Source organism: Molossus molossus, unplaced genomic scaffold, assembly GCF_014108415.1.
Source record: "Molossus molossus isolate mMolMol1 unplaced genomic scaffold, mMolMol1.p scaffold_m16_p_7, whole genome shotgun sequence".
In the NCBI taxonomy this organism is placed as follows: Eukaryota; Metazoa; Chordata; class Mammalia; order Chiroptera; family Molossidae; genus Molossus; species Molossus molossus.
The window spans coordinates 38,131,635-38,153,608 of NW_023425401.1; the positions used below are offsets into that span (position 1 = coordinate 38,131,635).

At 37.6% G+C, this 21,974-nt stretch overlaps 2 protein-coding genes across 2 annotated transcripts in view; one reads left to right on the plus strand and one right to left on the minus strand.

Annotated features, from left to right (window-relative positions):
* Positions 1 to 21,974, minus strand: part of ZNF804B (zinc finger protein 804B) — a 568,493-nt gene that overhangs the window by 518,329 nt on the left and 28,190 nt on the right. The gene's annotated exons all lie outside the window — the stretch shown is intronic.
* Positions 16,652 to 17,413, plus strand: TEX47 (testis expressed 47). The gene has a single exon (XM_036247160.1). It carries the CDS (start codon positions 16,652 to 16,654, stop codon positions 17,411 to 17,413), a length of 762 nt encoding a protein of 253 aa, XP_036103053.1.

The following is a 21,974-nucleotide window of genomic DNA, read 5'->3' on the forward strand; positions in this document are numbered from 1 at the left end:
AAAAAAAGTATCATACTCATGTGAGATCTTAGCAGGTAAACTGGGTGTAGGGTAGACCAAAACTCTGTACTATCTTCACAATTTTTCCATAAACCTAAGGGTATTCTAACGTAAAATGTTTATGTTTTAAAAGGCCATTATAATAAAAGTGTTTTAAACAGAAAATGTGGCCCTAATAATCTCTTTACCCCTTCCCTTTCTTCCTTTCCCTTCATGGACAATTCAGTCACAAAGCCATTAGGTGGGGCAACGCTAATGGCCCGTGCAGAGGGCGGCTTGTTCAGAATGGTGGAGCTCAAGCATGGGGAGGAGGTCATCTGCAAAGGGAGAAGGCACTAGGTTTCTTGCTGATAAAGAAAGGAGTTACAAATAGGACAAGAGAAAATTAGGACACGCCATTGTGATGGGCTGGAATTGGAGGTATCAGCATGAACTGATGGTTTTCAATATATAGAAACATCAATGTAAACATGTGTGTGTGTGTGTGTGTGTGTGTACTGTCCACTGAGGAGGACCTCAACAGCAACTGGGGGACGTAGTGCCCAGACACTAATTTCTAACTGTCATTCTCAACTAAAAGAAACTGAGGTTCTAATAACAGGGCTGGGGCAAAAGAATTGGAAGATGAAGCAACTATCTGTTGTGCTAAAAAGCAAAAGAGTGTTCAAAACTTGGGGGGAGGGGTGGGCATGTCAAAAGGATACAGAAGCCAGCATGAGGGATTCCTATGGCCAAATGGGGGACAGTAACAAATAATAGAGACAAATAAAAAAAGAATTCATGAGTAAATACTGATATAAATTAATAAATGAATACACTAAAATTTGATGAAGAATAGACATTTAAATAGTCTTAAATTACCTTCTGGGATGGGCAAGAAACCTCCTATCCCCCCTACAAATGACCATGCTCTTGTGACTTGTATCATATGTATATGTATGTTGTATTATATGGCACAAGGAACTTCACAGATATAATTAAGTTCACTAATCAATTGACTTTAAAGTAGGAAGATTATTATGGACTCTCTGGGTGGGTGAGGAAGTCAGAGAGAGTCTAAGTGCAAAAAGGATTTGACTCATAGTTGCTGACTCTCAAGTGTAGGGGCTTTTGTACCCATGGATTGACCATGACCAGAGGTTCCTAGGGGTCTTCCTGTAAGTTTCAGATTTTATATATGTCTTTACAGATGCCATATATTATCATTATATATCAACACAAATTTTTTATATATAATATAGCCTGAGAACATATCTTAGAGTCTAATATATATATATATATTTATTTATGCACAAACACACAAATGCTACTAATTATAACATACCTTGACAATGTTTTTAAATTATGTTCTAAAAAGAAAAGAGTTTGACATTAAAAACTGTACTGAGTTTCTGGTATTTAACACAGTAAGTGTAATTTCTTTGCCTAGCTTTAATTCATGTTATACTTGGTTATACTGAGTTTCTACAGAATACTGTGGATAGCGTAGAATGCTAAAGGAAAGAAAGTTCATATCCAAAAGTGAAGAAACTGACCTTGTGTAAAATTACTACGTTAAGAGATCTTATTAAGACTAGATAACAGAATACGGTGAAATCATAAAATAATGTTTTCAATGTATACATATATATTACACATTGATTGGATTTTATAGCTCTCACAAGTAGCAGTCAAAACGTCTCATCTTTTTCCTGACAAACATGTATGCACGCGCATATGTTTTGGAGGTTTAAAGCAGGAGCGAGAAGAGGGTTGAATCACTGGTACACTGTTCAGCTCGGGGACAAAGGAGACCTCACTGTCTTCTTCCACCGATCTTCTACCCCTGGGCAGTTGATAATACAACACTTAGTGACAAAACCTAGGAAATAAGTTCTACTTTTAAAATTTTATTTATTTATTTTTTGTTAGTCCTCACCCAAGGATATTTTCCCATTGATTGATTTTTAGAGAGAGTGGAAGGGAGGGAGGGAGAGAGAGAAGCACTGCTGTGAGAGAGACATCGATTGGTTGCCTCCCTCACGACCTTGACTGGGGCTGGGTATTGAACCTGCAACCCAGGTATGTGCCCTTGACTGGGCATCGAACTCTCAACGCTTTGGTCTGCTGGTCAACGCTCTGACCGCTGAGCCAAATCTGTCAGGGCTAAAATTTATTTTAATTTCTTTACTATTGAAGCAATCAGACCACTTCTGCAGTTCACCTTTTCAAGTAGGAGAGTGTTTTTTAAAATCCTCACAGGAAGATTTTTTCCTTCCCATCTATCTTCCAATAGAGTGGGAGGGCAGGGAGAGAGAGAGAAACATCAATGAAAGAGAGACACACCCACTGGCTGCCTCCCCCGGGGCCCAGACAAGGGCTGGGGACCTAACTGCAATCAAGGTACATGCCCTTAACTGGAATCAAACCGGAGACCCTGGTCTGCGGGGCCGAGGATCTAACCACTGAGATAACCAGCCAGGGTGGGAGAGAGTATTTAAGTTCAAGCTCAAGCGCTCAGGCTGCGATGTGGTGTCACATGGGGTTAGCTGCATCAGAGCCACCAGGTCACCCTTCACCCCACGGCTCCGACTGACAGCAGGGTCCGGACACTCAGAGAGCTTGGCACCTTAGTGGTGACTTTTCCACTTCACCCTTAGGAACTCCTTTGGCTAGAGAATTGAATAGAGGAGAAAAAACGCTGCCTTATATTTTGAATATCTCTTTATGCCTTCCTGAGCACAGAAAGGTAAAATAGACTTAATGCACCCAAAGACTTATTTTTAAAGCAATTATTTACTGAGTCTCAATCCCTGTAAAAGGCCGAACATCCTAAAAAGTAGTCCGCAATCTTACAGAAGAGTTACACTTGGAGATATTTGATATTGTATATCTCTCTCCAGTCTAGGAGAGCCCCTGTTTTATCTGTGCCATGAATCAAAAGACATTGGCAAGGAGCGCCAGGCTTATCACCTGCCCAGCAGAAAAAAATGATTAATTTAAGATAAATAGGTGCTGGCTTCAGACACAGGAATGCATTTCCCAGATACTGCTTCAACAACACTCTTTCCCCTCAGACATATAAAAGTATTCAGAAGGATCATTCTTTTCTACTCACGTAACAGAGCATTCAAAATTTAATCTAGCTCTCTGTGGGGTATGGTTGAATGTTATTTTAATTTACCATCAATCTATCGATATAAATCTCTTCTCTAATTTGACTTTTCATAACAAACTTTTTGTTCCTTTTATTTCCTGCTTTTATATTTCATTGTATAAGAAATGGCTTAACTATAAAAATATTATAGTAAGATTATGCCACTGAAAACAATAAGTTACAAAGGGAGAATAGCAATCACAACCTGATAATCACTCTTTAAAAGTTTTGCAGGGTATGACTGTGCTTTTGTTTTCTCTGAAAAGATTCTTATTTTTCTAAACATAAGCTTTTTAAAAGTATAGGTTATAAGTGTAAAGCTGTCATCAGTCAAAAAACTTATTGATTCTTTCGTTTTTTAATTCACAAAGAAAACAGCTGCACTTCAATTCCTATATAATAAAAACATGACCAAGAAGAATCCTCCTTTTATGACATATCGGTCTTAGAGAATGACCTTCTAAAAATATAAGACTAGCCTAGTTCTCAAGTACATCACTGGAGGCAAATTTCTAACAACTAAGGACGAGTTACAAACACAAATCACACCACTGGCCTCCACTTCTGCAAACTCATTCACATCACTTTTCCCAACCCCATGAGATGGGATCCCAAAACAAGGCCATAAGTCAAGACTCAAAGTTTAAGGTATCTTTTCTTTTTACTGTGGTATTGTCCTTTTATTGAAAAGTTAGACACACATACACACGCGCGCGCGCGTGCGCAATAAACATTGACTATGGGCCCATGGTAGATAGCTGCAATACTTTAGGAAGTAGATTTGAGATTAACCCATCATACAGTGACTAAGCTAGACTATTTCATTATCTTGTAAAAACATTCCAAAAAATTCAAAATATGAAATTAATGTTAGACTCACTTTCAGTCCTTTATTATAAAAAAAGAAGTTACTCTACCCATCAAACCATAACAGAAAAGCATGGCCTCTCTCAGAGCCAAGAATCCTTAATAAAAATTATAATATAAAATAAATTTAATCACCGTAACTGTAATCAAATACTCAAGTTGTTTTGCTAAAAAGTTGAAAATCCTAAGGAGTGAGCGAGCCAAACAATCTTAATATTTGCCCCCAAAACTTGGTATGATTCTCAGAATTGTGTCTTTATAATTATGCTTTCATTCATCTTGTATTACTAATAGTTGGATTTTTGATTTTTTTTTTTTTAGTATATCACAACTAAATAGTAGAAGGGATGTAGCCCACTGAAAAGTGTTACAAGAATACAAAATATTCACACAGAGTCGTAATTACTTCTACTAACTAGATCGATGGGTAGTTAAGACTTTCTAGTTAGTTGAGCCAATATCTTACAAACTGTGATGCTTAGAACCTCTTAAGGCTAAAAGAGACACAGAATGATTATCATATTTTAGTGTGCAAAGGTGCAGCATCCAAAGTAGCTCTGCCTAGGAACTCTCCTGAAATAAGTATCCACATTGAAATGGTTTTTCCATGAGATCAGCAGTGGCACATGCGCAAGCTGAGAGGTGCCTGTCGCAGAGAAGGAACTAGTGACAGATGAGGCACAGACCAGGAAGGCATTCACGTGTCTCTAGCAGAAGCCAGCACTGAAAGTTGATGATGGAAAACCAGTACCTACACTCCCCACTGTGATGTTACTGTAGACCCCAGGTATTTGTCCTCCAGAATGAAGCAGTTATGCTGGCATATTTCCATTATCTATGACTCAGTTCACAAAAAAGTGATTGTACCTTATAATGACATGTATTAAAACAATGATATCTAGCATCCCGTGAGGCTGTGGAATATCCTGAACTGCTAATGTTAATGGCTGTAGTTTCTGAGGAAATACGGCATTGTCTTGAATTAGAATGGGCAAAGGGCTTGAAATTTAGTGTAGGCTGAAAAGGTTTAAGGGTAATAAAGCCTTGTTGGATAAATTAACAAAAATCTGTTTAAATATTTAGGGCACAGCCTGTCTTTAAAAATATCTTTACTATCTTGTTTTTACTATATTGCTGCTCTGGTTATATGAAATAAACATTGTATAGTTACTCAGACTTGCATTATCGTTACTTTTACTTTAAAAAGAAATGCTTTTTAAAGTTGTAAATTCTAGAGAAATCTCATTACATATATGGAATACAACAATATTCTACTAGGCATTTCTGACTCTAACACTGTACCTTCCAATCATCCAGAATACAATTATTAACAACATTAAACATGGCACCCATCATATTATTTCTCTGTGTAAAACATTTAATGGTTCTCTGTTGAGCATCACAAAATTCAGATTCCTATAGCTATTTGTGAATAGCTCTAGCCACCACTTTACTTCCTGAGTAAGTAATATGACATCGATCATATTTTCTGAAAAGCATTCTTATAAGAACTATCATCTCAATATTTCAGTATTTTATGTATATATGTTTTTTCAACCCTGCTATGAGGTAAGCAAGTGAGGGAAGTAATATCAACTAATCTCTTTGTGCCATGTTTTCCTTAACTGTAAAAGGAATATGTTATGTCGGGGGTGATAACTTCCCTTCCAACTCCAAACTTCTATGGTTTAATTTTCTCCACTCCACTGATAAAAGTTAAACCAAAAGCAAGCACTAAAATACATAGTAACTTTACTGATGACGTGTTTTAGTGTAACGTGTTTATGTGGACCAGAGTAGATACTTTTACTGAAATTACAAAGAATTTACTCCAATGATAATTATCCTTGTATGTGGAAAGTAACTTTGCTATTAATCAAAATATTTTTATAGTCATAAAAAAACTAAGTTAAAATGTGTTGTATTTATATCACCTGGCATAACATCCACTAATAAAAGAGGGGAAAAATAAATATAATTCAGAGTTTTGTGTTGGAAAGTCTCCTGAATCTCTATATAGAGCTGACCATCTTAAAACATTTTCAGAGTATAAAATACAACATTCTATTCTCAGACGTCACCTTCCTGACTGGACACAATGGCGATTAAATACAAAAACAAAATCCAGTATGCTAATTTGCAATAGAAACCTAGGATCACTGTAGCATAATTACCCTAGTCCTCCTCTGCAATCTACTCTGATTGCTTTCATTCTTCTTACTGCCAGTGTTTGGAGGAGTGGTCTAGTCTTTGACCACTATTCTATCCTGACTCACTTGATGACTGCAACCTGGCTTCCCTTAACCATTTTACCGAATCTATCTTTTTCAGTCTTCAGGAATCTTGTAATTGCCAATAGTAAAAGATCACCCCATACCTCACACTTTTTGACCTCTGTTTAGAATATTACCATTGTCACCCACTTATAAACCACTCCTACACTGACCTTCATGGCCTTGGGTTTCTTCAGCTTCCCATCTATTTCTGTTTTGTTGCCTCTTTCATTGGCACCCTTTCACCCACTCTTAAAAGTCGGTGTTCCACATGGAGGTACTCTTCTCCACATACTTCTTTCCTTTCATTATCTCAGTCACAGTTGTTTCCATGGGTTCAACCTTTCCCTCAACGCAGATGATTATCAAATTTGCATCATAATCCTGATTTCTCCAGATCTCCAGACTCTGATTGCATTTACACCTGGATGTTTCTATGGCAACTCCCTTCAACCTTATACATACAATTTTTCTTCCTAAATCTGTGCTTTCTCCTCTATCCTTTACCTGTATAAAACAACAAAAACACCACCACAAAAAAAATTGTCATCCCAGTTACTTACATTCAAGCCCAGGAAGTCATCTTTTTTTTTTTTTTTTTTTTTTTGGTACGTGTCCCTAGCGGGAACCGAACCCAAGACTCTCTGGTCTGCAGGCTGACGCTCCAACCACTGAGCCAAACTGGCCAGGGCCCATAAAGTCATCTTTAAATCCTTGCATATCTCACCTCCCACATCAGGTTGATCAAGTCATGTCTAACTTAGTGATAACTTGCATATCTTCCTCTGTGTTAGTGAATACCTTAGTTCAGACTCTGCACTGGGCTAAAATCTTAAAGGACTCACCTTTCTCTTGGTTGTATCCATTAGGCTGATCATACAAAGATCTCACTTTGAGCAAGGTTTCTCTGGACTGAAGTTCTGTGGTAGGCAGTTAGACAGTCATGAGCAGAGTAGAAACAATAGGCCAGGTGTTAGGACCTGGGAACTAGACCTGTTGTTGATAGAGGCCGTGGTTTAGGACACGACCCCGGAACTGGCTGAGCATAAGCATTACACAGCAGATGCCTTGTGTAGACTGTCTCATTGCACGAGTCTATAAAAGCCGTTAAAGGTATTGACTAAAGTTGCTGCTGCTTCCCCCTGATGTCAGCTCCATGAGCTTTCTTTACCCTGGTATCTCACCACCGAAACCTCCCCTGCAACCCCTGGTCATGACACTAGGTATGAAATGTCACCAGGGCGGAGTGTCCCAGGTACCTTAAAATGAGCAAAACTGGGAAAACAAGGACCTCACCCCCAGGATGGCCTCCCACCCACCCCCCAGCATATCTCTGGTCATGATGTTCAGACCCTCCTATGACCTTTCCTCCCCTGGCATGCCACTAGTCACGTGGTTTTAGACCCTGTTAGAGGAGAGACAAGGTGTCCAAAGAATAATGGTCTCATATAAATCCCGTACAAGCCCTTGCATGATCACTCCCTTAAGCATTAAGCCCTCAAGACAATGAGGTTCTGACCCACCTCAAATAATCTTAGAAACAAAGCCTCGGGTCTGTTGACCACAGAAACAGAGTTTTGGTCAAACTAGAGATGACATTTAGGCCCTAGTTGTGTTTCAGCTCCAGGCCTAGAAAAACAGCAAAACCAGCTGGAGCGCCATCATGGCTAATATCAGGACCAGATGCAATGACTGATGACTCCCTTCCCTAGTGCCCACCAATCAGCAGAGACTGCACCTGGAAAAGCTGATGAATAGTCTACTGAGATCTTCCCCTGGGTCCTCCCATACAATCCCACCTTTAGAGAAGGAATAAAATCCCTCAGGATGGAAGACCCAGGAAAGCCCTCTCCATGGAGCATACCTGTGCCTCCCCCCCCCCCCACTTCCCCAGGCCAGTTTTCCTTGCCTCTCCCTTTCTCTCAAGCTACATGGACCCTTCTTTTGCCTCTGTCACGTGTTCCCTGAGCCCATTTCTTCTATGGCTCACTTCTCCCACCTCTGTGGCTTTCTAAATAAACTTTCTCTCACAGTTTGAGTCTTGAGTCTGAATTCTTTCTTAGCCAGATCACAAGGACCAAGGTTGCTGAACCGAAGTTCCATCCAACTCCACTGGTCTAACGCCTGGTGCTGTAGTTCCTGTACTGTGTCTGTCACCTCTGTGCATTTCTATCTTCACTCTGAATCACTAGGCCCAAATTTCCCTGAGTGTTTATCCTCCTTGTTCAACCTGATCCCGGATCTGCCATTTTACAAGTTCTGCCCACCAGCAGACTCAAGCTAAACTATCCCAGACTCACAAACAGCAACACTTGTACCAAATGCTTGCCACAGTCTTATTGATTTGTTTTTTTGTTTTTTTAACAGAACAATAATGTGTACATGCTTAAAAATTTGGGAAAGTGTAAAACAAATATTACCACCAAATACCACCAGTTTTAACATTTGGCCAGATGTCTTTCTACTCTGGTTTCTACTTTAAAAAATAAAACTGGCATCACACGCTTCATATATAATCTTTGTGTTATACTATTTATTTTAGAGAATTGTTTTTGTGTGCATGTAAAATAGTCTTCAAAAATGGTTTCAGGGCACCACATTATTCCATAATTAATATAGCCATTCAATTTTTCAAAGTTCTTTCTTATCATTCCTATAATAATCATCTTTACATAAAAATGTCAGTAATTTTATGTGACATATACCTGGAAGATGCATTGACTAGGCAAAGAGTATGAAATTTTTAAGCTCATGATTCATGCTGTAAATGGCTGGCCAGAAAAGTCAAACCAACGGACTCTTGGACTGGGAAAGATAAGAGCACTCAGTGTCGGCTGCAGGACCCTTAAAGTGCTCAGGCTGCGTCCAGCAGTTCCAATGCCCCATTCCCCTGCACGTCACAGGCAACTTTCTCAAACACGTTACACGCACTCAAAAAACCCCAGTGATTCCCTACCAGCCAGAAAGCAAAATTCCAACCTCTGAGCAGAGCATCCGCTTCTTCCACACACTGCAGCTCCCTTCTTCTCTTTGTCCACGCCTCCCCTCTGCCCACCCACAAGCCGCCGCCAGTTCTGCTCCCAGCTACACTTAGAGTCACCTGGAGAGGCTTTCAGAGATAGATGTCAGAGTTCCCGTCCACACTAATTGAATAAGAACCAGGAGCTGGCTTTTAGTTTAATTCCCCACCAGGTGATGCTAATAGACAAGCCTGCCCATTCTTCTTTAAAGTGAAATGTAGAGACGCTGGGAGAACACTGGCCAAAAACGCAAATACTTGGACCTCGTTTTAAGGAACTCACTTTGAGGTAACTAACTCAGACCCTTTAGGGCTAGAGACCAGGAGTCTGCATTTTAACAACCCTGCAGATTCTCTGGTTTGAAAACATCACTGGAGCAAAACATGTTATTGCCATTTTCTTAATGAAGTGCCTCTTTCCCCAGTTCTTAACGCAGGCTCTCTGCCTTTACGCTTGAACTTGCAGTTTGCTCCACACCTTCTCTGACTCCTTCTCTGTACCCCCCCCATCCCCAGTGCCCCACATCACACTTTTTTTATGTCCAGCTTAAATTGCTGGTTCTTCCAAGTTTAATCGTTCCAGCATTTTGTGTTTTCACTGTTCATTGTTTTTATTATAGAATTTCTTCTCTCCCGCCCCTGTAATTGTGAAGACTTTAAGCTTCACTAATAGAATTGAGTATTTCATATGCAGATACAATATCTGTTTCACAAGAATATCTCCAAAGTATCTGGCACTTTTTTTGTTGTTGGCTTGTTTTTTAACAAATAGCAGACGTATGTTAAATGTTTGAAATGAATAACAAAGTAATCCTAGCCTGTGCTCTCCTTGATAAATAATTACCAAATACTGCTCCATAATGTTTTGGGCAAAGAAGCAATGCTGGAGAAATAAGCTAGGTTTTCTTTTTTAGAAATTTTCAAATATCTAGTGATTTAGTAACTAATCTCATTCTGGTTTGCTCTGCTAAATCAAGTATCTTTTATTTAACAGTTTAGGTATGTGCTCCTAGATGTTAGGAACTTATTTAGACCTTGAATTCTCTTACACTAATTATTTAGATATGTCAAAATGCATAAAAAGTTAGTGAAAATGATGTAGAGTTTTCTCTGTTTCTCTAGTACTACATCAGTACAAGTGAAAGGTCAAAGAGAGACCTGTTATTCCAGGTTCCAGAAATCAAATTTAGTTAATGCATGTCTTCACATTAAAGAAATAAATCCAAGAAACATTCACAAAGCCACTCCCCAACTCCATTCCCTGAAGGCCATGCCCAAATAACTCTTTCATTAAGCTTTCCAAGAAATCTTGGTGTTCCCACAAGACTGAACATCATTCACATGGTATTTATTCTATTTCTCCTGGTGCTGTAGTGATTCATGAACATCGGATCACCCCTCACCAGACTCTGAACTCCCAGGATCAGGAAGCAGGTTTTTCCCATGTTTATGTTTCGTACAGTGCCATCAAAGGTGTAGGTACACCTGGGATGAATGAAAAGCTAAAGACAGCATATCAATTTTGTTAAATCACAGATAAAATGTAGGAGTTTTCCTTTCAAATTACTTTATTCCAACCATGCACTACCCTCCATTTCCAAAGGAACTGTCATGTCATAGAAGAGCAAAGGATGACCCTGTGACAATGGATAGAGAGAAGGAGTAATTTCTCTTCTCTTTACCCTAGGTGGAAAGAGTAGAGACGTTATTGAGAGGACGTTTGACGTATGCAAGGTATTTCAATACCCTATGCTTCAGTTCCCTGGTCTACAAATCGTAAGCAAATTTTTATCTACCATATAGGATTGTTGTGAAGATTAAATTAATTTAAAATAAGTAAAAATCTAGTACATGGCACATGGTAAATAATCAACTAATGGTGTTTAATCGTTTTAATCTTTTTTTTATCTGCCTTACAAAGACAAAAGGACGAGAGTTTGTTTTTTCAGAAACATTTGGTTCCAAACCAGAGTGTAAAGTCTATAGAAAATATTAAGGTGCACTGCTTGACATGAGTTACAAATATATGCTGTGTGTTTATGTGAGACAAGTGGATAACAAGGATAGATAAGTAGAATAAATGTGAAAGGACTCCTCAGCATAATAAGTTTTAATTCAGGTCCTGCCACTTGTCAGTTGTTTGAACATAGATATCTACTCTAAACAGATTAGTCTGGGAGGAGAAACAGTGATGTCTTCTATCTAACCCAGTGGCTAGATAGAAGAGTTCTGTTTGAGTCACCACTTAAGGGGAAATAACCGGCCCTTAATAGATAAAACACAAGGACTAGGGCATCTGGGAACTCAAATGCTGAGCATCCATTGAAAGGCAGTATACAATTAAAATTAATTACATACACTAGTCAATCAAACTATGTGCTGATTCTATTCCTATCTGCTCAAAACTGTACTCTGGACATGTAAGAGTATGGTTCATGAAAGTCAAAGAAACAAAATAAGATGCCCTTAAATGTTTTAGATAGCTATGTGACAATGGAAGTAAAATTTGGAACAAGCAACCAAGCAATGCATTGAAATAATGGAAAAATACATTGGGAAAAAGAAGGTAAAACTATTATCTATTGGGGTAAGAACTACTGTTTCTAAATATATTAGGTGAAATCACACAAAACTGTCAATATCAGAGAGTTTTTAAGTTATAGAAATGACAATTTCATATATTTTAAGTCAACATCAATTAAGAGATTATCACTTTTTAAAAATCCTCACCCAAGGATATGTTTTTATAGATTTTTAGAGAGAGAGGAAGAGAAAGAGAGAAAGAGAGATTAGTTGCCTCCTGTATGTGCCCCAACCGGCAATCGAACCTGTAACCTAAGTAAGTGCCATGACTAGTAATGGCACCTGCCACTTTTTGGTGTATGGGATGATACTCCAACCAACTAAGCCAGCCAGCCAGGGCAAGATTATCACTCTTTTATTTATTTATTTTTCTTTATTGATTTTAGAGAGAGAGGAAGGGAGAAGGGTGTGAGAGATGGAAACATTGATGAGAAAGAACATTGATTGGCTGCCTCCTGCATGCCCCCTCACTGGGGATTTGGCCCACCACCTGGGCATGTGCCCTGACCGAGAATTGAACTGGAAACCTCTTGGTGCATGGGTCAATGCTCAACCACTGAGCCACACCAGCCGGGCAAGATTATCACTCTTTTAAAAGGGATGGCTTAGTGATATTTTGCATGGTTTATATGGAAATTACAATGATGAAAGAATATCATTTTTCTATTACATTTATATTGGAGGAATCAAGATATAAAAGAAAAGTGAAACAAAAACCACACGGGGAGAAAAATCACAATTAAGTTCCTTTTTACAGTGGCTCGCTTCATGTCTCTGTCACAGTTTGGTAGTTCTCACAATATTTAAAAGTTTTTCATTCTTATTTTATTTGCTGTGGTGATAGGTGATCAGTGATCTTTGGTGTTACTATTGTTTGGGGGGTGCCGTGAATCACACACATATAAGACAGCAAACGTAATCAACAAATGCTTTGTGTGTTCTGACTGCTCCACTGACCAGCTGTTTCCCTGTCTTTCTACCTCTCCTCTGGCCTTCTTATTCCCTGAGACACAACAATGTTGTGATTGGGCCAATTAATATCCCTAAGGTCGATATGATTAAGTGTAGTGAGGAAGGCATACTGAAAGCCCAGATAGGCTAAAAGTTAGGCCACTTGCACCAAACACCTTAGCCCAGCTGTGACTGCAAAGGAAAAGTTCTTGAAGGAAATTAAAAGTGATACCCCAGTGAACACACAAATAAGAGCCCACTGCTGATAAAAAGTTTTAGTAGTCTGGGTACAAGATCACACAAACCACAACATTCTCTTAAAACCAGAGACTAATCCAGAGAAAGGCCTTAACTCTTCAATTTTATGAAGGTTGAGAGAGGTAAGGAAGCTGCAGAACAAAAGTCTGAGATTCAAGGAAAATTCATGAGATTTAAGGAAAGAAGCCATCTATGTAACATAAAAGTGCAAGGTGAAACAGCAAGTTATCCAGAAAATCTAGCAAAGATCACTAATTAAAGTGGCTACACTAAACTACAGATTTTCAGTGTAAATGAAACCTTACATTGTAAGAAGATGCCATACAATACTTTCAGAGTTAGAGAAAAGAGGTTAATGCCTGGCTTCAAAACTTCAAAGGACAAGCTGATCTTCTTGTTAGAGGTTAATGCAGCTGGTGACTTTAAGTTGAAGCCAATGTTTATTTACTTATTTATTTTTCTTTATTGATTTTAGAGAGAGAAGAAGGGAAGGGGAGAGAGAAATGGAAACATTCATGAGCGAGAACATCGATTGGCTACCTCCTGCATGCCCCCCCACTGAGGATTTGGTCCACAACCTGGACATGTGCCCTAACCAGGAATCAAACCAGCAACCTCTGGGTGCATGGGTTGACACTCAACCACTGAGCCACACCAAAAGCTAATGCTCATTTAGATCATTCTGAAAATCCCAAGGCTCTTAAGAAATGCTCAATCTACTCTCCCTGTGCTCTATAAACAGAACAAAGCCTGTTTACTATATAGTCTGTTATATATTTTAAGCCCACTGTTGAGACCTACTACTCAGAAAAAGAGTTTCCTTTCAAAATAATACTGCTCACTGATGATGTGCCTGGCCCTCCAAAAGCTCTGATAAAAATGTATAGTGAGCCCTGGCCAGTTTGGCTCAGCGGTTAGAGCATCGGCCTGCGGTCCAGAGAGACCTGGGTTCGGTTCCCACTAAGGGCACGTACTTCGATTGCAGTTTGTCCCCAGCCTTGGTTGGTCGTGCTGGTGGCGGCCACTCGATGTGTCCCTTCACGTCGATGTTTCTCTCTCTCTCCCTTCCTCTCCCTCCCTCCCATTCTATCTGTACAAAAAATGGAAAAATATCCTCGGGTGAGGATAAAAAAAAAAAGTTTAGTGAATTAATGTTGTTTTTATGCCTGCTAACACACCTCCATTCTGCAGTCCATAGATCAAGGAGTAATTCTAATATTCAAGTCTTATTATTTAAGAAATACATTGCATAGGGCTATAGCTGCCATGATTCGTCTCATGGATATGGGCAGAGTTGATTAAAAACCTTCTAGAAAGGATTCACAGTTCTAGATACCATTAAGAATACTTGTGATTCATGGGAAGAGGTCAAAGCACCAACATTAGCAGTAGTTTGAAAGATGCTGATTCCAACCCTCATAGATAACTTTAGGGGATGTAAGCTTTTGGTGGAGGAAGATGTGGCTGAAATGGTGAGAGAACTAGAATTACAAATGGAGCCTGAAAATGTGATTGAATTACTGCACTCTCATGATAAAACGTGAACAGTAAATTGTTTCTTATGCATAAGCAAAGAAAGTGGTTTCTTGAGATGGAATCTACTCCTTGTTAAAATGCTCTGAAGATTGTTGAAATAATAACAAAGGATTGAGAATATTACACAAACCCAGTTGAAAGCTTTTGCAGGGTTTGAGAGGATTGATTCCAATAATGAAAGAAGTTCTATTGTGGGTAAAATGCTAACAGCATTGCATGCTATAGAGAGAAATCATTCATGAAAGAAAGAGTCAATTGATAAAGCAAATGTCATTATTGTATTGTTTCAAGAAATTACCAGTCACCCCAACCTTTAGCCACCACCACAGTGGTCAGCAGCCGTCAACAATGAGGTGAGACTCCAGCTAAAAAGTTATGACTAGCTAAAGGGTCAGATGATCGTTAGCTATTTTTAGCAATTAAGTGTTTTTAATAAAGTTATGCACATGTTTTGACATATTCTATTGCATACTTAATAGAATACAGTATAGTGTAAACATAACTTTTATATGCACTGGGAAACCAAAATAGTTGTACTCACTTTAATGTAATACTCACTTTATTGTGGTGGCCTGGAACAAAACCTGCAATATCTCCAAGGTATGCTTGTAACAGAGTCACCATTACACAAAATTTGATATGTGTTCTAAGAGTAATCTTTAATTAGTTAATTAATATCTCTTTACCTTAGGTAGACAGAGTAAGGGTGTTACTGAGAGCATGTTTGAATTGTGCTCAAGGCGATAACTCTAGTTTTCTCTCCTCTAAATTGTGGACAAAAAGAATATGTCTGGGAAGATGCCCAGGTCCCCCGTCTATCTTACTTACAAAGGCACCTATCTAAAAATTAGTCACTCTCGAAATGAAGCCCTCATTGCCTCTACTGGGATATTGAGGGGTCTGTTAAGAAAGCCTTATTAAATTGAGAAATGGAAGTTGCCAGAATCCTCTGGCCCTTTAACACAACTGACATTCTGATCCACTGGGTCACTATGGAAGTTGGAATAGAACACAGGAGAGCTGAGAGCACCCAGAACACACAGGCAGCTGGAAGAGGGATGGAGGACAGGCAGGGCCTCGTGGACAAGTGAAAGAAAAGCACTTGAAGAACGACAAATATTAAGTTGACCTGGAGAGAAGAAAAGGTTTGTAAGAGTAAAAGTAAAGAAACTTTTTATTTGATCACCAACAGCAAAAAAGAAAAAGAGAAAGGAAAAGAAAATGCAGAACCATTTCTGAGGTTTGTTGATAGAACAATAAACAAAGAATCAAAACTAGTTACTTCCAAGGTTTACTGCTATTATCCAATCAACATTATGAACTCTCAGTGTACGAATAAGAGTTAAATAAGACAATTAGGACCGAAGAAATCCTCGAATTAAAAAAAAAATTATTGACCAGTATTATAAAAGAAATTAGAAAATGATCATAAAAATATCATTTTTTTAAAAAAGAATGACAAATCAAAGACAAACTGTAATTACTATTACATAAATGAAAAGATGTTTTAATGTGATGTCAATGCTACTGTTAGTGACTGTCAGTGGATATTTGCTCGTTCTCTCGCTCTCTCTCTCTGAGATATATATATATCAGTCTCTGTGTGTGTGTGTGTGTGAGATTCAAGGATGGGGGTTAAGAAAAAATGAACTATAAATTGAAGGGGAAAATAATGCAAACAAAAACAATGAACTTCTGTAGATCAAGTTCTCTCTTCTCCCCACTCCCCAGTTCATTGCAGAGTTTTTTCCTAGGATTCAAGTGTTAGTTATTTAACTGTAAAAAAAAAAAAAAAATCTCTAGAATTTGAGTCTTGTTTTAACATTCTCTTTCATTTCCAGGGCATCGTTTGTTGATAACACTAGGAAAGGATTTTGCTGTTCAGTCATATTTGACACACTGAGTAAACTCTTTTTATTTTTGTCAGAATAAATAAAAATAAGAGTTCATCACTGAAGCAGTATCCTGATGGTGTAAATATTGCTATAAGCCACCAACTGGAATCATTTAGAAGAATAATTAGGACTCATGTCCCTCTCAGTGCATCCCCGAAAGGTCAGCAAAAAGCCTTTTCCACTGGAACCTCTTCTACCGCCACCAGTTCCACGAAGCAACTACTTTCATTTTCAGGAAGAGAAGCAACGACTCCAGATCAATAAGTTCCTTCTTGATCGGATATTTCTAGTGGCCAAGACAACAGCTGGAACAGAAAAAAAAGATATTACTGAGTACTATGAACAAGTGTTTCAGTCGATTATGAAGCATCACTTGAAAGAGGCAGTGACAGGATTATTGCTCATATATCATACTTTCATTCTGCATATCCTTGAGTCCTCCAGTGGTACTCTTTACAGAATTCTTTTAGATTATGTTAACCATGATAAGAACAAAGAGGAATTTTTTATCCAAGGAATGAAAATTATAGTCGTGTCCCATAACATCCCAACAAGGGTCTTCATGCAATGGTATGTTTCGGTAATAAAAGTGCCAGTCATATATCTTGAAGATGTGACACAGTCCGAGTCCCTGGAGGAGGTCATCACAGAGTTTCTCACCCAAATTCATAAACTAGCACTCTACTTTTTTAAGACTGTGAAAGTGGGCAGTAAAGGGCCAGGTGATAACTTGCACCAAGCTGTACCCGAATTGCTCCTCCCAGAAGAAATAATAAGGTACTTGCACAACTCTGAGGAATTCATAGACCCAGAAACTTTCCTAAACATTTACAATAAACCCATGCATGTCACTTTGGATTCTGATGTGGTATGGCCTGCTCCTTCCCAATTCTAGGATTGAAAGAGATAATATGATAGGTGTGGTCAAATCTCCTAAGGAATTTATGGTACTTAAATAAATGGAAAATATTTGTAAAGTTAGTTGTCTCTTTAAAAAAGAAACAGAACACCACAATATACACAGAGGTAACATGCTAATTTTTACAGAGAAGATGTTGAGCTAAACTGGAAAATGTATCTATTCTAATATTAAGTTCAAATATTATTTGAATAGGCAAAGTGGTTTAATAAGTTCTCAAATGTTAACATTATTTTGATGAGATGACATAATTTAATAAAGAAAACTATAAATGAAAAGGGCAAACACTTGATTCAGATTTTCATTCATCCTCTAAACAGTCAATGAGCAGCTGCCACCACACAGAATCAAATTTTAGGAAAGACTGTCTTGTTCTAGGAGTATAGAATGTAGGGCAAAAGTACCACCTTGAGTTGCTTGCAGTCAAAGCTGTGAGGAAAATATTTGTCAAAGTAAATAGATATGATATGACATGGTATGACATCATATGATATATGATCACTATTATGGTAGCAGTATGTAGGAAAGACTTGAAGCGCACAAATGAAGTAGTAATCTCCACGTGATTCCTGAATTCAGAAAACAAAACCTAAACTTTGAAAATAGTCCCAAAGCTCACATATTCTGGACTATAAGATCAAGAATATCGCGACCATTAAAAGCCAAAGAACACAATGGATTTTTTAAATGAACAGAAAATATGTGGTCAGAAGGCATTGTATTCTTTCTGCAAAATCTTCTATTGAGCGCCTTTCATGGGACACATTTGCCAGGTGCTAGGGAAATGGTGCACAGAAGACATGATTCCTGTTCACTCGTAAAGCATTTCTAAATGATTCCTCACAAGATAAACAAATTGTTTCTTTTTTTTTTCAGTTAATTCCTATAATGCAATTAATTCTATGCAATTTCAAGTTGGTTTCTCCCTTCCATTACCAACCTCCTCCCCAGATTAATGCTTTTTGCATTGCTTAAGGTTTTGTAGTTTGTTTTAAGAACTAAATAAAATTTTACTACTTCAATGATACTTATGCAAAATTACCTCAATTTCTTATGAAACATTATGGATTTAGAGGAGAAAATACTGTTATTTTAGTTTCAGTTTTTTAATTATTTGATTTACAGTCTGTTTGGGGGAAATATAATCTCAATATGTACCTCAAATTTGTCACATGCAGATAAGTTGTCATCATTCATTTCTTTCAGAGTTAAATTTCAGGAAAGGCCATTTCTATTTTTAAATGTTATAATATAGATATAGATACAGAATGGCATTTTTCACTTTTAGCTGAACTTGAAGTTTTGTTCATTTAAATTTAGTGATACAAAGAGTATATTTTAGATAAAATTAGAAGTAATTTTTTTGGTTGAGAAAGAGTATATAATTTACAAACATTTTATGAAGTTAGTGAACATGAAACACCTATTAGTCAGCAATGTGTTATTTGCTCTTTGAACTGTTAAAAAAAAAGGTATTTATCCATAGTAAATGGTTAGTGACAAAATGAGCAGAGATAAGAATAAATGCTCCCCAGATGAAAGAGAGGTGGGAGAGGGGGAAGAGGGAGAAAGAGAGAAAAGAAGGGAGGGAGAGAGGAAGGAAGGAAGGAAGGAAGGAAGGAAGGAAGGAAGGAAGGAAGGAAGGAAGGAAGGAAGGAAGGAAGGAAGGAGGGAGGGAGGGAGGGAGGGAGGGAGGGAGGGAGGGAGGGAGGGAGGAAAACCCTTAATATAGAAGTAAGCCTTGGGCTAGACTTTGAATGGATGTTAGGAAAGGTTTGGGAGGACAGAGGACCATATTTAAGAGAAGAGAGAATGAGCAGAAACAGTAAGGAGAAAATAAACAATAAATGGATCAGATAGAATCCCTTTAGCAGGTAAATTCTGTTTGGGAACAGTACTTTCCCAAAGTTAGTAAATAGAAGTACAGTTTATAAATAAAATTATGTATTTATACATATAAGATATGGCAGATTATATTTTCCAGAGCGGACACTGTAATATATCCCACTCTACATGCTCTTCTGCCAGTGTGACCTTAACATTCTTCCCATTTCATGGTGGCTTCTACTTCCTGTGCCTTTGAAATCAGACCGACCTTTGCAACTGCCTTGTCAAGAGAGTACAACAGAAATAATCCCATCTGACCTCCAAGATTAGGTCATAAAATATCATGCACTTTGCCTAGATTACTTGAATGCTAGCTCTTGGAACAAAAACAATATGCTGTCAGCAATCCACGCAGTTTTCTAGATGTCATCCCCAGCTGAGGTCCCAGCAAACAGCCAGTAGCACCACTACACATGTGAATGAATGAATGTTCAGGTGATTCCAAACTCCAGCCTCCCAGTTAACCTGGATTTCAAGCCAGACCAGCTGACATTGCATAAAGTAGTCAAGTAGAGAAGCTTATCCCACTGAGCCCTGTTCAAATTGCAAATTTAGGAACAACTTTAGTGACTGTTATTGATTTAAGCCACCAAGTCTTGGGTAGTCTGGGCCAATAATATATATGCAACAGGAATAATACTGTATACATAAGTAACAGGAGTAATATACATAAAATTTAATTTTATGTATATAATTTCTATTATATATAATAATTATGTAGGTAATTTTATATCATTTATTCACTCATCTGTGAAACTAGTATTTACTAACTATATACCAGTAAATATTTGGGGGCCAAGTACCGTGCTAGTCACTGAGTACGCAAGCAACAGTAAAATCTGTATCGTCCACACTGCCTAGCATAGATCTTTTATTGGTCTATAATACTATATGGTGTGAGAAATATTGATAGAAAATTAATTCATTAACCCAAAGAAAAAATCAGTAGAAACCTGAGTCATTTAGAAGAGGGCATACAAAATATGTAAATAACATTACTGATTTGGTACACTGTTATTTCACATTCATTTAAAGAATTTATGAAGTGTCAACTATGAAAATAACTGGAAAATAAACAAAAAGTGACTATAAGTTAAGCTACTTGTATAATTATTTATTTATTTTAGTGACCACACTAGAATTAATTTATTCAAATGAAAGTTACCCTTCCTAGTAGTCACCTTAGGAAGGTTTATACTTGTTTCAGTGATATCATTGCTGAAAACATTTTGTTACTTTTTATGGCAGATAAATTAAAGAGGTTTATAAATCAAAGGGAGCTTAAATATTTTAGTGAAATCTAGTTTTTTGATCCCCTAAAAATGTATACTCCAACTTGATTCATGACTTAATTTTTAACCTTTGTTCATAGATATGCTTGTTTTTAAATATTGCCCTCACTCTCGAAGAAAGGTCTGCTGTCACTGAACATATTAGAAGAGTGTAATACTGTCTCTATGGGAACACTCAAATATGCTACCAGTAAACAGATGCATTATTGAAATTCTGAAATAGCTCACTAATATTATGTCTTTAAAGAGAACAACACTCATTAGCTTGTATATGTTTGGAAATATGGCATAAAATGCAGAAATGTTATATTCATACCCTACAAATACAAGTTAATTTGATCAAGTCAAAAAATGTAACTCATTAAACCTTAGAAAGATTCATAAGGTAATTAATTCTCAAATTATAAATGAGAGTTACAGTTTCCTTACAATAAAACTTTACATGAAACCAGAGTACAAAAGTTAACCCAAACAGAAAATGAGTTTTTAAAGTCTAAATATATAATATTAAACATTTATGTAACAATAAACTCATATTTAATGAACATGTAACATTTAAACGTATGACCAGCATTCTTCAAATCCCTTTGTTTTAATATGCAGATCTATACAATAGACTGAAATATTGATGACTTTATGCTTCAGAGTAACCAAAGACTTTCAGGAAAGTTATAGTTTTCCTGAAAGATAACTAAAATAATGTTATTTGGAGGGAAAAACCTTCCCAGGGTAAATTTTTTAATTCTACTGTCTTCACTTTAATTAAAGAAGCATCTGAATGCATTGATAGAGATTTATTGGTGAACACAAATAGAGTTTTACATTTAGTGACATTATTATAACTTGAGCAACACAAAAACCACATTTCAATTCAGTTAAAACTGTCTCTGGCTGTCAAATTCCCTCAACTTCCACAAGGAAGGAGAAGTGAGACAGCTTATCACCAGCTTCATGCAGCAAGTACTTTGCAATTATTTTACATTGTCATAAATGACTTAATGTGCAATTAGGTTCTCCCTCTTGTGGTCAATTAGATAAACTCCCAGATTACCTGCTGATAGTATTTATGTAATAGTCCATACATAATTCTTAACTAAATATAAAGAGAACCCCCAGAAGAACCTTTCAAATATGTGTTCTACTCCCCTTGTTTTGCAGATAAAGATTCTAAGACCCAAAGACATGAAGTGTTCTGCCCACAGTTAAAGCAGAGTTAATAACAGTGGTCCCCTCTTCCTGCTTCACCAATTTAAATCATTAATTGTGATCATGGTCAGGGGTCTGGAGTTAATGTTAAGTGTTCTCTTCACTACTACACCATGCCCTCCGTGCTCCCGGCCTTACCCAGTGCCTGCTCC